General features: G+C 33.9%; 1 protein-coding gene across 2 annotated transcripts; it reads left to right on the top strand.

The window, feature by feature from the left end:
• Nucleotides 1–1,284: 1,284 nt before the first annotated feature.
• On the top strand, nucleotides 1,285–11,069 carry rnf175 (ring finger protein 175). Of its 2 annotated transcripts, XM_056462216.1 has the most exons (10): nucleotides 1,316–1,415; nucleotides 2,352–2,388; nucleotides 3,311–3,348; nucleotides 4,664–4,805; nucleotides 7,024–7,178; nucleotides 7,334–7,441; nucleotides 8,160–8,280; nucleotides 8,653–8,786; nucleotides 9,827–9,928; nucleotides 10,460–11,069. In XM_056462216.1, exons 3-10 carry the CDS (start codon nucleotides 3,326–3,328, stop codon nucleotides 10,578–10,580), a joined length of 906 nt encoding a protein of 301 aa, XP_056318191.1. In that variant the 5' UTR covers nucleotides 1,316–1,415; nucleotides 2,352–2,388; nucleotides 3,311–3,325; the 3' UTR covers nucleotides 10,581–11,069. The 2 variants fall into 2 exon arrangements, with proteins under 2 accessions (XP_056318185.1, XP_056318191.1); XM_056462210.1 differs by lacking the exon at nucleotides 2,352–2,388 and having other exon boundaries at nucleotides 1,285–1,415.
• The last annotated feature ends 4,999 nt before the right edge of the window (nucleotides 11,070–16,068 follow it).

Here is a 16,068-nt window from a genome sequence, read left to right on the forward strand (position 1 = left end):
TCCTGCACCGAAATATACATTTCCACTTTAGCCCATACATACCTAACCTTACAGGTTTTTTTTTTTAATCTATGTTCTGAATGTTTGTTTTTTTTTTTTTGTTGTTGTTGTTTTTTTTACATATGGACATGTTAATAAACTACAAATGCCTGATTTAATACAATATTATTTATTCTAGCTAGATAAAAGAGATACCAATATCCCCTGTAAAAACAACTTATTTCAATTATATAAAATAATAATAATAATAATAATAATAATAATAATAATAATAATAATAATAATAATAATAATAATAACAAAAATAATACTCGGTACAATCCTCTCACAGTAAAAAGGCCGCTGGTTTGACCCCCGGCTGGTTCAGGTGGCATTTCTTTGTGGAGTTTGCATGTTCTCCCTGTGTTCGCGTGGGTTTCCTCCGGTGCATGTTTTCCTGCCGTAGTGTATGTGTGTGAATGCAAAATTGCATGGATGTTTCCCAGTGTTGGTTTGCGGCTAGAAGGGCATCCGCTGCGTAAAATATGTTGGATAAGTTGGCGGTTCATTCCACTGTGGCCCAGATAAATAAAGAGACAAAAGAAAATGAATGAATGAATAATTATAATAATATTAATAATTAATAATTCAGGTTTTTGTGCAAAAATTAGCGCAGATTTGATTAAATATTGCATATTTGACACTTTTTTAGGAAATGGAAGTGAGTTTGCTTTGAACGAACTTACATTTTAACAATTGTAACGAATGTGTCAATCTCGAAATGCGTACAGAGTTACTTCTGCGCAGATCTGAGCCAGCATACGGTTGTCATGAATACATTACAAAAAGAACCGGTTCTTTTGAATGGTATGTTTCAAAGATCCGGCTAAAAACGATTCACTAATTTATACCATTAAATACTAAAACAGAGACTCACTTTGGCGTTTATAACATTTTGTAATTTCCAGTTAGTAACTTTTAAATAGGTTATATTTGAGCTCAAATGCGTCTTTTAACGCTTATACATCCGAAACTTCATGGCAAATCAAACATAGGCCAAAGTTAATTTTTACACGTTTTACTTAATAATATATAACATAACTGTCGAAGTCCTACAAATATACTTCCAGTCTTACGTTTAATGTTGCCAATTCTGCTGTCGACCTACCTTTCATTGCTTTTTGGCGAGATAACATCCAAGACTAGGACAAGTCAAACAAACGAGTCGGCCAGATGACTCGATAATCACTCGGCCGCGTTCGATTAGAAAATGGATCTTGAAACGCCGACTCAAAGGATTCATTGAGAAGATCCAACTCACAAGAATGATTCGCTCGTAATGGAACCGGAGCAGAATGTCTACCGGTAGAAACGGAGCCATTAATAGATGACCGGAATCTAAACTGGTATTAATAATGGCCGGCCTGCAACCCCAGGTACTCGTTTAAGTATTTAATATGTATAGATATTACTCAAACGACTAAAACTCCGGCATTTCGCCCTGATATCATGGCGTATGCTAAAGCTGCTGTCGTTCTGCATTACCAGTTTTGCTAATAGACAGTGGCCTGTTATAAACGTTATATTACACGAATCTGTTTACACCGTCATTAAATCAACACGATCGGTTTAATAAGTTATAATAATATAAACGTTTTAGTTTTTTTGTCGGTCTGTTTATTGTTATGTATTGCAAACTGGGTGTACGCGAGTAAAACGCCTTCAAACGTGGCAGGAAGAAACATCTGTGCATGCAATATAATCTATCTATGCGTTCTCTTAGATGATATTGCTATAATTCATTGACTGTAAAAAGGTGATTATGATCTTCCAACTGATATTTAGTGTAATGACATACGCCTAGCTTTAGCACTGCACAATTTATAACAATTTGAGCAGTCTGAAGGACTTAACAAACACAACCTTCAAGTGTAAATGGCTGCTTTATAAATTTATAAACGGACAAGAATGAGAGACTTTTAATTTGAAGTCAGACCATTCTTATATGATCAATAGTTTTCATAAAGGCTGATGCTAAATCCACACACACAAGCTGGTTTGTAGTCACGTGACCCCTCATGGAAAAGCATGGCCATGTTTATCTCGCACTCATATGACATACACAATAACACGACAGCATCAGGATGGGTATGATTTCATAAATGCATGATAAAGAAATTGTGTATCATTTATTAAAGCTATAGTTTACCCCAAACTGTAAATTCTGTTATTATTTACTCACTCTTTCCAAACCTGTATGAAATCTGAAAACCTGTAACCACTGACTTCAGTGGTAGAAAGACAAATACTATGCAAGTCAATGGTTACAGGTTTCCAGATTTATTCCAAATATCTTCTTTTGTGTTCAACAGAATAAACAAAGTCAAAAAGGTTTGGAACCAATTGAGGGTGAGTAAATCTTTGCGATTGGGTGAACTATCTCTTTAAGTTTTATGCCATGTTTAATCACATTTTTTATATTGGTTGTTTTCTTTTTTGTGGAAATACATAATTATATTTCAGTTATTATTAAACATCCTTCAGTTGCTGCATTCTTTTGTTAACATTTTGAGTTTCTGCTAACTTGTGTTACAACTAATTTGGTTTCCATTTTGTTGTTTTCTTTTCATTTTTCCCATGTAGATAATTTTTATTAAGCGTTATACGCCATTAACCAAACCAATGAGTTTAATCCCATCAAGTATTTAAAAATCTAACAAAAAAGACAACAGTACCCTTGCAGATGACTTATTAAAAGATATGATCAGAATTGATATAGATTTATGGATGTTGCTAGTTTAAAGTTTTAGAGTATTTATTTGTTTGTGGTTCTCTGATTGGTGGGGATTTGCACATAGAATGAGGTGCAAAAAATAAGTTAAAATAACATTGATAGACGGCTTTAACTAAATAATAAAGCACTGATTATTTTCAAAACCTCAGCTCAGTCTGTTTTTATCAATTTAAAAATGGTTAAAAATCAATTCTCCAGTACAGAAAATAAATGCCGTTTTTAACCTCCAGAATCTGATGTTGCACTCTATGGTGCAGCTCACCAGAAAATTAGATTCTGATCGGCCAGTAGTAATCGGTAGTGCTCAATGATCAGGGGAAAATCAATAAATAAAGGCAAAATAAATCCAGACTACAAGTTATACTAAACTGAACACTAATGCCATAAATAAGCATAATAATAATAAAAGGATTTAAAATGGTGTTCAATGTTGGTTTTGTAAAAGCTGACCATATAAGAAGAATATGAATATATACAAATATGTAAAATGATTCTGAATTGCATGTGTATTGTCTAAATCCAGTTCTTTCTGCACAGGATGATCTTCTGAAAATGTCTCACAGAGAATCGTGGAAGTAAGTATGCAATTATTTAAAGTCACTGTTGCTTAGAATAATGCAGATATATTCTTAGAAAGGGAAACGTTGTGTGTTAAAGGAACGCTCTTTTTATTTTCCGTTGGTCTTAGTACAGTGTGTAACTACAGAAGAGTCTTAAAATAGGGAACTTAGCTAAACTCTTTTGTGAATGTTTGGAGTGAGATGCTAATGGTCCAATCCAATTCAATGATTTATGCTAAGCTAAAAGTGCTCCCAACCTAGAGATTGTTGAATGCATTTCAATATGTCAACAGTTTAACTCTAAATGACTTATAAAATGAGCTTATTTCCAAATAAAGTGGAGTGTTGCTTTAAGCTCTTCTAAAATGTCACAGTCTGTCTTTTTAAGTGCTTTGTGATTGTCACATTCTGTGTAAAAATAGTTTCTGGAGCACGCGTGTCATTATTATAAGCGAACGCCGGCAGTGTCGTGCAGGTGGCATAAGTAGCTCTATGATGCTGCAAAATGAACAAAAGCTCTTTCAAAAATTCCTGGCCTATTTTTTTTCTACGTCATTAGCTTCTAGTTTTGAAATCCGTGGATTAAAGGGATAATTTACCCCAAAATTAAAACTTGCTCATTATTTACTCACACTCCAAGCGGTTATAAACTCAATGTCTTTCTTCTGTTGAACACAAAAAAAGTTATTTTGAAGAATGTTGGAAAAAGGCTGCCATTGACATTTACTGCAAAAGTTTTTGTCTTTAGTCAACATGTCTAAACATTCTTAAATCAAGAAGCGTTTTCTAGACAATTATAGCATTATTTCAGAAATAATAAGTAAATATTAAGTCAGTTTTTCTGTAAAACAAGCAAAATAATCCACCAGTGGGGTAAGTAAAATAATATTGTGTTTGGTTTGAAATAAGTTTATTTTATTTACCCCTCTGGCAGATTATCAGATTATTTAGCTTGTTTTAAGGAGAAACTCACTTAATTTTGACTTATTTCTAAAAAAAAAAAAATTCTGGAATCAAATCATTTTTTTATGTTTTTAGAAAATGCTTTTTGGTTTAATTTATTTTAATTTTAATTATTTTTTTAAATATTTGGACTAGAAACAAAACTGTAAGACAAAAAATGTTTGCAGTGTCCATTGTAGCAACATAAAATGACTTAAAAAGTCAATAGCTGTTTTTTCCTACATTCTTCAGTATATCTTTCTTTGTGTTCAACAGAAGAAAGATCCTCAAACAGGTTTGAAACTAGTGGAGGATCAGTAAATGATGGCAGAATTTCATTTTTGGGTGAATTGCCCCTCTAAAAAGTGTTTTGCTTCTCATTCTCCAGGATGCAGCACGAGAGGCTACACGTGAAGCACAGAGGTCATGAGGCCATGCATGCAGAGATGGTCCTGATTCTCATCGCTACGCTAGTGGTCGCACAGATCGTCCTGGTTCAGTGGAAACAAAGACACTGCAGATCCTACAATGTGAGTGCTATCAATTAAAGGGATAGTTCACACAAAAATGAAAAGTCTGTCAACATTTAAAGCTGATTTATACTTGATGCTTTGGGTTACACACAGCGAATGTGACATAGCAAGTTTCTTTTGAAGCATTGAGGTAAAACAATGCATATATTTTGTGCACCGGTTGCCCAAAGGTTTGTAAGTAAATTCTATTTTAATTGTTTTGTGTATAATGTTTTGCATTAAGCACACAGTTAGCCTGCATATGTACAGTTTAGCTTATTTTACTTACATTTTTTAATTTTTATGAATGCCTTCCAAATTTATCCCCAACCTTTTATTTGGTTTGGTAAAAGCAGTGGCGGTTTTAGGGGGGCCAGGGGGGGTGCCCCCGTGTCAACAAGCTTGGCCACCCCAAATTTGGACGCGTATTTTTGTGTCAAAACACCACAGAGAAGCGAGATCAGCCTTTGGTGTCAGACTGCGGAGATATAACTGAGGCCTCTCTCGCTCCCTCTGCTTTCGTGTGCACTTTCCCTCTCTGTCAGTGACAGTACTGCGAGCATCAGTTCCATACATTCATCAGAAGTTAACCCCCAAATTGACAAAGGTAATAAGATTCTAGTCATGTCCATGTTGTGAAACACTATCAAAATGTCCACTGTTGATTATATTAGACTTCTGTTTTCAATAGCGATTTTAACACTTTTAATATAGGAAGTCCTCGGCTATGCAGAGGCCATTATTAATCAGAAATTGAGTGTACGTAGTTTTTACGTACAGTCTTGAATTTACAAACAGTTGGCAAGTACCGGAGAACAGATAAAACACATTGATCAAATGTAGTTTTCAGTCGCGCCCACGCTCGTGTAAAAGTAATATTCAACTCGTTTAGTTGTGCCTTCATTCATTTTTGATTTTCGTCCTGACATAAAGCACGAGTCTTCAACACATGATTTATTTACAACACATTTATAAACATAATAGTTTAACTCTCTTCCCCATGGTGACAGTCAGTGCATAATATTTTACTAGTTATTTTGCAAGACAGTTATATTCAGACAAAGTCCCTTTAAATATTTTATAGTCTTTGATTCCGATTAAAGTATAATTCAAAGACTTAATTAGAAAAGTTGGAATAATTAGTGAAATTATTGTGTAACTGGTTTGTTGTGGATATATACATTATATACATTAAATATTTCTTAAGGAAGCTAATAATTCTGACTTTTTTTAAAATTAAAGACTGCTTTTATTTAAGACTTAAACAATAAGAAATACGACTTATTATGACTCCAGAGTAATATTTTTTAAAACGAAACACTGTGAAATTTGTTTGTTTTTCACTTGGGAAATTTTAAATGAATGGGAGGACAAAATAAATTGACTTCAACTGTAGGCTTATCTGTTAAAGTTTCCAGGTGCAACAATGTGCCTTGAAGTACTTGAATGTTAGAAATGTGTTATCCTACACCAATACAAAGTAACTTGTCAAATAAATTATCAAGGAAGATTATTTTGAGTTTAATTATCTTGTTTATGAAGACTGCAGAGTGGTGAATGAAAAACAAAGACTTCGAATAATTGTTTAAGTAGTTTGTGATGTATGTTAATAAGTGCCCCCCAAAAGTACAAGTGGCCCCTGGCCGGCCCCCCAGTTACTCTGATCTAGAACCGCCACTGGGTAAAGGCAAAATGATAAGTCCTACTTGTGAAATGTTAATTGCTGTTTAAAGGAGAGACTTTTTTTCAACACATTATTAAATATGATAGTCTTAATAACTAATTAATTTTGTCTTCACCATGATGACAGCCAAAATAAAGGAAATACCACTTTCCCTAGAAGAAACAAGTATTACTGACTTCTTCTTTACAACTGTTTTGTCATTACTCCCCTGTTGTTGCAAATAATAGTAAAAGGGCAAACCCATCAGGTTTGACAGCCTCCACAACAAATGGCTTTGTGCACACAATCAAGCTTAATTAAACAAAAAAGAAGATATTTTGAAGAATGTTGAAAATGGATTGATATCCATAGTAGGAAAAACAAATGTTATGGAAGTCAATGGTTAAAGGTTTCCAACATTCTTCAAAATATCTTCTTTTGTGGTTTGGAAAAAGTCAAGGGGGTTTAAATGATGACAGAATTGTCATTTTTGGGGTTATTAATTGATTTAAAGACACCTGACTTTATTATGCATATATAAAGCATAGTTAATGAATGCTGGCTCTCCTGTAGATGGTCACGCTGCTGCAGATGTGGGTGGTCCCTCTGTACTTCACCATCAAACTTTACTGGTGGCGTTTTCTGTCCACATGGGGCATGTTCTCCGTCATCACCAGTTACGTCATATTCAGAGCCACACGCAAGCCTCTGTCCTGCAGGACGCCACGGTAATGACTTTTAAGCACTGTTTTAAATTTAATTGCAACCATGCAGGCTAGTTTTACTTGTATATTACAAGACATGCAGTGGTTCTTGCTAAATGTGTGGCCTGTGCATTGTTAAATAGAGTTTATGCTAAAATATAGCTCTCTGTCTTTTTAAGGATGGTGTATAAGTGGTTCCTCCTCATCTACAAGCTGAGCTATGCTGTGGGTGTGATTGGTTACCTCGCCATTATGTTCACCATGTTTGGATTCAACGTTTTCTTCAGGTGAGTAAACTCAGTCTGATGTTAGTAAGACCCTGTTCAATGTTTCAATTTTAAGGCTAGCGTAATGGCTTGATAATGGGGGAACTCGCACAATGGTGACTTTGCAAGTATGAAAAGTGATGGATGAATACTTTTCATCCATAATACTTTTAGAAGATATACATGCAAGGCTGATTGGTGATTGTTATTTCAGACTACTTGTATAGACAGTTCAATTTATTGATTCGTTGTGTTTGAAATATACTTATGTATTATATTATAACTTTTAGACTAAATTGAATTTGGGTCTAAATCCAAGTGGGATAATATAATATAATATAATATAATATAATATAATATAATATAATATAATATAATATAATATAATATAATATAATATAATATAATATAATATAATATAATATAATATAATATAACATAACGCAATATAATATAATATAATATAATATAATATAATATAATATAATATAATATAACATAACGTAACATAACGCAATATAATATAATATAATATAATATAATATAATATAATATAATATAATATAATATAATATAATATAATATAATATAATATAATATAATATAATATAATATAATATAATATAACATAACATAATATAATATAATTGTGCAATAAAAGTGTGTTATGGCCCAGCGGGATTATTAAATAAATATATAATGAATGTATAATGAAACTGAAGTGAATCCTGTGCTTCAGGATTAAAGCAGAGGACTCGATGGATGTGGGTGTGATCATGCTTTTCTATGGTTTGTATTATGGAGTGATGGGACGTGATTTTGCAGAAATCTGCTCAGACTACATGGCGTCCACTATAGGGGTAAGTTCATCACATTCATCACTCTCTACATGTCACTTTTTATTTTTCTTGATGTTTTCAATGTTTTCTGACATATTAAGGGGTAATATAAAGAGTTGATACCCAAATCGCCTACCGTAGAAACAATAGGACTCTAATATGCTCAAAAAATGTAATGAGAATGATACACGATTAATGTTTAAATAGATTTTTGTGTTAAAATAGATGCAAATTAGCACATATTTAATGAAAGAATGCATCATTTGCACATTTAAACTTGTTATATAGATAAGTCAGCTATTCTTAATGTAATCAACCAACTGGAAAAGAATAGTGATAAATATTAATATTATTAGTTGTATCTTCCAGTAACTCTGTTGTTGCTTTTTTCAGTACTATAACATGGGTGGTATGCCGTCCCGAAACCTGAACAATGATGTGTGTGCCGTGTGCGGTCAGAAGATTTTTGTGGACGTAGATGAGGAAGGCATTATTGAGGACACCTATCAGCTCTCCTGCAACCACACGTATCCTTTCAAGAGTTCCCACTTAGATATGCTTGGTGTTTAAAGCAGGTTTGGCATGCTGTCCCGGGAGAGAACCCTGAGCTCTGAGATATTTAAGCCCGGGGCTCCCGCCCGGTCAATAAGCATGTCAGGAGATCCGAGATCAGGTAGGTCTCGAGAGCTCCCCCTTTAAGAAAGGAAGGAAAAGGAGGAGATGGGGTGGAAGGGGGGATTCTTCCAAACGAAGATAGAGCAGTAGGAAGAAAATGATCCATTTATAGTAAACTAGGATCATTCTGATTGGATTATTACTGATTACAGATGAGCGGCCAGTCGTGCTCAATCATATCACGTGCTCCTCTCGAAATTATTTTATGAAACTTCACTTATTTCCACCAAACTGTAGCTTTTATGCTCATCTTAACAGCAAACAAGAAGATTAGTTGTTGCATGGACAAACTATGTGCTGAGATGTTCAGTTATGGTTGCAGATATGTTTCAAGAATGATTTTTTGAGGTGGAGACAAAGTCAAAGTTTTTGCAAACCTTTTGTAGGAGCCATTTGGCAACTGTCCATTGCTCCACTAGGTGGTGCTCTTTAAACAGGCTTTATAAGTGGGAACGAATATTCAGGCAACAGGTGTTGCTAGACCGAAGGAAGCACATATAGTTTTGAACACACACATTCATTCATACACACACATACACACACAAAAACAAACGCACACACATTCATTCATGCTTTAGCGTGACGGTTTGTTTTGTTGGTCTGTACGTCACGATATGAGGCAGTGTTTGATGTACAAACGGAAACTTACTTGGAAGGAAATTTGTGAACTATTGGAGTTTGCAACTGCAATAAACCTAAATACTCATGGAAACAAGTAAGACTGTTCATTGTGTATACACTTCATCAGCCAAAGGACAGTGTGCGTCATCTGGGTGCCTGTCTAACAACATCTCAAGGACTTCAAGCAATAGGCTTAGCCTCTACATCTTTGTTGGTTAAAATAATACAACTGTTTGTTTGTTTATCCTACTTAACTACTTTTGGTCAACAGATTTCATGAATTCTGTATTCGTGGCTGGTGCATCGTGGGAAAAAAGCAAACATGTCCATACTGCAATGAGAAAGTGGACCTCAAACGGATGATGAATAACCCGTATCCTTGAAGACAAAGTATTGAGCTGTGAATGCTTGTCATTATGGGGTATTGTGTGTAGAAATTTGAGGAAATAAATGAATTTAATCCATTTTGGAATAAGGCTGTAAAATAAACATGCAGTTCCTGGATGCACTGTATTATAAATTATAGTAAAATATTATTTATAGTACAATAATATTTATTTATATGGTATTATTATACTATAACTAATAATATAACTAAATATTGTGTATATGCAATTTTTATTTACAATATGTGTGTGTGTGTGTGTGTGTGTGTGTGTGTGTGTGTGTGTGTGTGTGTGTGTGTGTGTGTGTTCATGTATGTGTATTTTATTATAAAATTTGATTAAAACATATAATAATCATCAGACCCCAGTAAAGAACCTCTGCTGACCTAACCTATATTGTTTTCTTATATTATTAATGTATTAATTATAAAAACTACTAGGAATATATTTGAAATATCAGCCTGTATCCATTACAGATTATAATAATAGCCATTTTCCACCTTAACTGAATTGCTCAGCTGGGAGAGAACTCATGTTTTATACGGGCAGCTGCTGGACTGGCTCAGGTATCTGGTGGCCTGGCAGCCAATCATCATCGGAATCGTCCACGGGATAAACTTTTCACTCGGACTTGAATGAACATCTCCAGTATTTGATTCTGTTTACAACTGTGCATGTGTTCACCTTTATAAATATTTATCAGAGAATTGTACACTTTATAATATAAATCAGACAGCTGCTTTTGCTTTTTAATTTATTAGAAACCTGGAACCGGCTCATTTAGATTTTTATTTTCTGAAGTGTCTTAATGCTGAAACCATCAAAGACGGACAGAGGCTAATCTAAACCTCTTTTTATCACTCCTAATCCAGATTGTGCCTCATTTTGTTTGTTCTTTTCATTTGTTGAATTGTGTAGCATTCGTTATGATCTGTTTTATGTAGCTGTGAATTTCGAGTGGTTATGTTTTTATGTGTTTTTTGTCTGTACAATGATGAGAGGTGAAGGGGAAATGATTGCCAAAGGTGTACTTGAGTCAGTATTTTTGGGTTTATGTTGAGCTGAAAAACATGTTAAACCCCATGATGAGATCCATTTAAATTAAAGCTATTTTCATGTGGCTACTGATATGGCTGGAGACTGTTATGATTGTTTTAAATACAATTATTGTGTGAATTATTAGCGTGTTCTCTCAAATCTATAGGCTAAATTTCGATAAATTTATGTTATTCACAAAAATATTAAGCAGCCCACATATTTTTTTTTTATATCACAGATCATGTTAAGAAAATATTTTGAGGCAGACAGTGCTGGGTAGATCACGGATTACAAATGACATACTGAAAAATGTAGTTAGTAACTTAATCTGTTACACATTTTGGGTAATGTAATCTGATTACTTTTGATCTAACTTGTTTACTAACTTTTTTCCTTCGGCTTAGTCTCTATTTCAGAGGTCACCACAGCAGAATGAACTGCCAACTTTTCTGGCATATATTTTACGCAGCGGATGCCCTTCCAGCCACAACCTAGTTCTGGGAAACACCCATAAACACTCATTCACACACATACTCATATACTACAGCCAATTTAGTTTACTCAAATCACTGATACTGCATGTCTTTGCACTTTGGGGGAAACCGGAGGAAACCCACGCCAACATGAGGAGAACATGCAAACTCCACACAGAAATGCCAACAACAGATCTTAAACTTTTGAACAGTAACGTCTTTGCCAAGTATATTAAAGTTGCAAGAATCGAAAGTTGCGACTGTTTTTTTATTTATTTTTTTTTTATTGTGATGAAGTTTCTAGAGAAACTAAATATTAAATGAGAAAACAGTGGGCGTGGCTTGTTTTTTCTACTGCGAGCTGATTGGATGTAGTAAAGTAGGCATTTCATTCATAAAGCTCGGGAAAGGGGTTTTGGGAGAGTTATTGCAACTTAACAGGCACCTCCTCCTCACCATTTCTGTTGTCATAGCGCTGTCAAAACTGACAGTTGGAGGGGCGTGGTTAAGTGTGTTAGCCACGCCCAATACAATTCATTTAGTAGTTTTTTGCTTAAAGTATTAGTAATTATTGACAACAAACGTTTAAACGATAGTTCAGCCACAAATGTATATTGTGTTATTAATGACCGATTTGAAACAACATGAGGGTGAGTAATAATTGTTGTAATTAAAATATGTGTGAACAAGCCCTTTAAGGGGCCTATCACACTGATCGTGATTTTAGTCAATCTTTTGAATGATTCACTTACAGCCGTGAGCGTTTCGCATGCCTCGCATTTTGATGGTGAAATGACAAAACAGGAAGGAGGGTGGCGGGAGATGGGTCTGAAATATGGGGCCTCGTGTTTTTGGAACGGAAAAGCACGATTAGCCCTAAAGTGCTAAAGTAAAATTGTTTGCAGTAAAGAGAAAGGCTGCGTCCGAAACCGCATACTTCCATACTATATAGTACGCTAAAATCAGTATGCGAGCAGAGTTGTATGTCCGAATTCAAAGAATCATCTGTCAAAGAATTCGAAAATCAGTATGCGAGAAGTACCTGGATGACTTACTACTTCCGGCGAGATTCTGAAGTGCACATCCAATGCATGCTGCACTACCCCATGATGCCCCGCGAGAGAATTCATGAATGGGAGTGAAGCAGGTAGGTCACGTGACCATGACAAAATGGCGGATGTAGTAAGTCTGAATTCCATTCATACTTCTCACATTCATACTGTATAAAACATACTTTTCTAACGGCTGAGTAGTACGATTAAATTCAAATGCAGTACGGAGTTGTAGGCAGTTTTGGACGCAGCCAAAATCACTTAGGGGCTGATCACACTTAACGCACTTTTTGCGTTGAGGCGCATCTTTTGAATGGTTTGATAATGGTTGCAAACGTTTTGCGCACTGTTTATGCAACGTTTATACTCTTAGTTGGAAAAAAGTCAACTCTGAGTGGAAAAAAATGCACTGCGAGTCGCATTTTTTTCATTCTCCAATCAAATGAAAGAAAAGGCGGGGTTTCCGTTGAGGTGATAGTGACAGCAGCGTTTGTGTTGTCAAGACGACTACAGAGATATTTAAAGATGCTGTATGACTTCACAAATCTTGAATATCACAATATTATTACAAATTATAATTATAACAATATCAACAGCAACACTCATGCTCAATAGGCAGCTGATTCAGCCGTTGCCTATTCACACACACAAAAAAAATATTTTTTTACTTGTCAACAAAAGGCATTATGCATTTGGTATCGGCCCCTTAGACATTATCAAAAGACATTATTTTTCCCTATTAATCATTCTTTCCAGCAATAACTTTTATTTTATTTTGTTCTATAAAAAACAAAGATCACAAACTTTTCCAAAGTCACTTTTTTAATGCGCTGTACATTAGCATGATAATGACATGACGTGAGAGCAATATTAGAAAAATCAACACGGTCCAAGCAGGTTATCGTTGTAAGTCGTAAACAGGCACACATCAAGAAGATAAACTAAATGAAATAAATCGTCCTACTAAAACAATTTCCATCAATAACATGAAAAAAGATGATAAATGTTTGCAACGCTTGAATGTTAAGGCTGATTTGTACAGACGTAAAACAATAACATTCGAGTCCAATTCGTACAAAACATTCTTTACATACAATCCTTATATACAAGACAATAAAGCACATTAAATCATATGCATAATTTACAGTACAGCCTCGCTGTACTGAATCAAAACAACAACACATTCTGAAATCTCAATATATCAAAGCAGAAACCTAAAAATGAGCTTCGCATTGTGGTGATGATGAAGTACTATTGCCATTCAATTATGATGAAACCTGTATGATGACGTCACTACTACTATATGAACCATGCCTCACGCAAACGAATGAGCGAAAACGATTCCTGGAAAATGTTTGGCTTTTACCTTGCCCAGACATCTTTTCTCTGAAACATTATTTACGATAAATACACAAATATATAGATATTTCCCGTTTTTTTCTTCATAGTATTCGTAAGGAAAATAGAGAGTCCTAATATCTTCTAAATAAAGAGCCGTTCGCTGCTAGTTTCATTCTATGAGGACGCAAGGCAGCAGTGTATAATCTACTGTTAGTTTCTTACACACACCAACAGTATGAAACTACACACGACAGAGGGGCAGACGACAGCTGTGGGTTGTCAGTTTTCTATATTGTTAGTTTAATTACTGCAGTTTGCACGGATTAAACGGATAATGAAGAATTAATCAGACTGAGGTGGAAGATGTTCTGTGTTTGCTTGTGAATCCAGACCTGATTTAAAGGTTTGGAATAATTATGATTTTAAATGTTCACCATGTATGCATTTTATTTCAGAAATTAAATACTATTTGACATGCTATTACAATTTAAAACAATTCTTTTCTGTTTTGAACATACTGTATTGAAAAAAAAGCGTTTTATTTTTGGGATTCATTTTCAGCATCATTACTCCAGTCTTTTGTGTCTTGTGATCCTTCAGGAAATTATAAAATGCTGATATGTTGCTTAAATGTTAATAATGGCTATTATTATTTATTATTTGCATTGAAACAGATTTTTTCAATTATTCATTCATTTTCTTTTTGGCTTAGTCTGTTTATTAATCAGGTGTTGCCACAGTGGAATGAACCGCCAACTTATCCAGCATATGTTTTACGCAGCGGATGCCCTTCCAGCTGCAACCCATCACTGGGAAACACCCATACACTCTCATTCACACACATACATCACAGCCAATTTAGCTACCCAATTCACCTACAGCACGTCTTTGGACTTGTGGGGGAAACCGGAGCACCCGGAAGAAACCCACACGAACATGTGGAAAACATGCAAACTCCACATAGAAATGCCAACTGACCCAGCCGAGGCTCGAACCAGCGACCTTCTAAAAACTAAAGGTTCAATGATGAGGATTTATTTGAAATACTGTATAACACTTTGGTCACATTATTATTTTTATTAATTGACTAATCACTAATGACTTTATTACTTTATTCAATCTTAATTGTCTTAAACTTTTAATGGTAGCGTGCAATTTTTTTCCACAAAAATATTAAACATCAAACACTATTTTAAACATTTCTATTTTACTTAATGTTTGAATCGGCTTTTACTGATCTATTTAGTGCTTATTGAGTTAAGAGGGTAATTAAATAATTTACCATTTAAATAAAAAATGTACAGTGTAAATTAATTACTCAATGTAAAAATTACAAAAAAATCACACACAAAAAAGATGCCTGTAGGGGGGGGGGGGGGGGGGGGGGGGGGGGGGGGGGGGCTGGGGGAATAATAAATTAAGCAAGACAGAAGAAGAAAAAAAAATTATATATATATATATATATATATACAGTTAAAGTCAGAATTATTAGTCCACCTTTGGTTTGTCTTTTTTAAATATTTCCCAAATGCTGTTTAACAAAGCAAGAAAATTTTCAAAGTATGTCTGATAATATTTTTTCTACTGGAGAAAGTCAAATTTTTTTTAAGGTCAGAATTATTAGCCCCTTTAAGCTATATTTTTTGTCTTCAGAACAAACCATCATTATACAATAACTTGCCTAATTACTCTAACCTGCTTAGTTAACCAAATTAACCTAGTTAAGCCTTTAAATGTCACTTTAAGCTGTACAGAAGTGTCTTAAATATATCTAGTCAAATATTATTTACTGTCATCATGACAAAGATAAAATAAATCAGTTATTAGAGATGAGTTATTAAAACTATTATGTTTAGAAATGTGTTGAAACAAAATCTCTCCGTTAAACAGAAATTGGGGAAAAAAATAAAGGGGCTAATAATTCAGACTTCAACTGTGTGTGTGTATATATATATATATATATATATATATATATATATATATATATATATATATATATATATATATATATATATATATATATATATATATATATATATATATATATATATATATATATATATATATATATATATATATATATATATATATATATATATATATATATATATATATATATATATATCATATTTAAAAATATTTAAATTTTAACATATAATATGTTAACATATAATATTTAACATAAAAAATCATTAATTTATTGCATCTTAATAAATTGTTTGA

Source organism: Danio aesculapii, chromosome 1 (assembly GCF_903798145.1).
Source record: "Danio aesculapii chromosome 1, fDanAes4.1, whole genome shotgun sequence".
Classification (NCBI taxonomy): domain Eukaryota; kingdom Metazoa; phylum Chordata; class Actinopteri; order Cypriniformes; family Danionidae; genus Danio; species Danio aesculapii.

Excerpts from the sequence above, each read along its gene's own strand:
- rnf175 (XM_056462210.1), top strand. The coding sequence starts at position 1,395 with ATGGCCGGCCTGCAACCCCAG. Across the intron at positions 3,349-4,663 it reads TCTCACAGAGAATCGTGGAA|GATGCAGCACGAGAGGCTAC; the intron begins GTAAGTATGCAA and ends CTCATTCTCCAG. Across the intron at positions 8,281-8,652 it reads ACATGGCGTCCACTATAGGG|TACTATAACATGGGTGGTAT; the intron begins GTAAGTTCATCA and ends TGCTTTTTTCAG.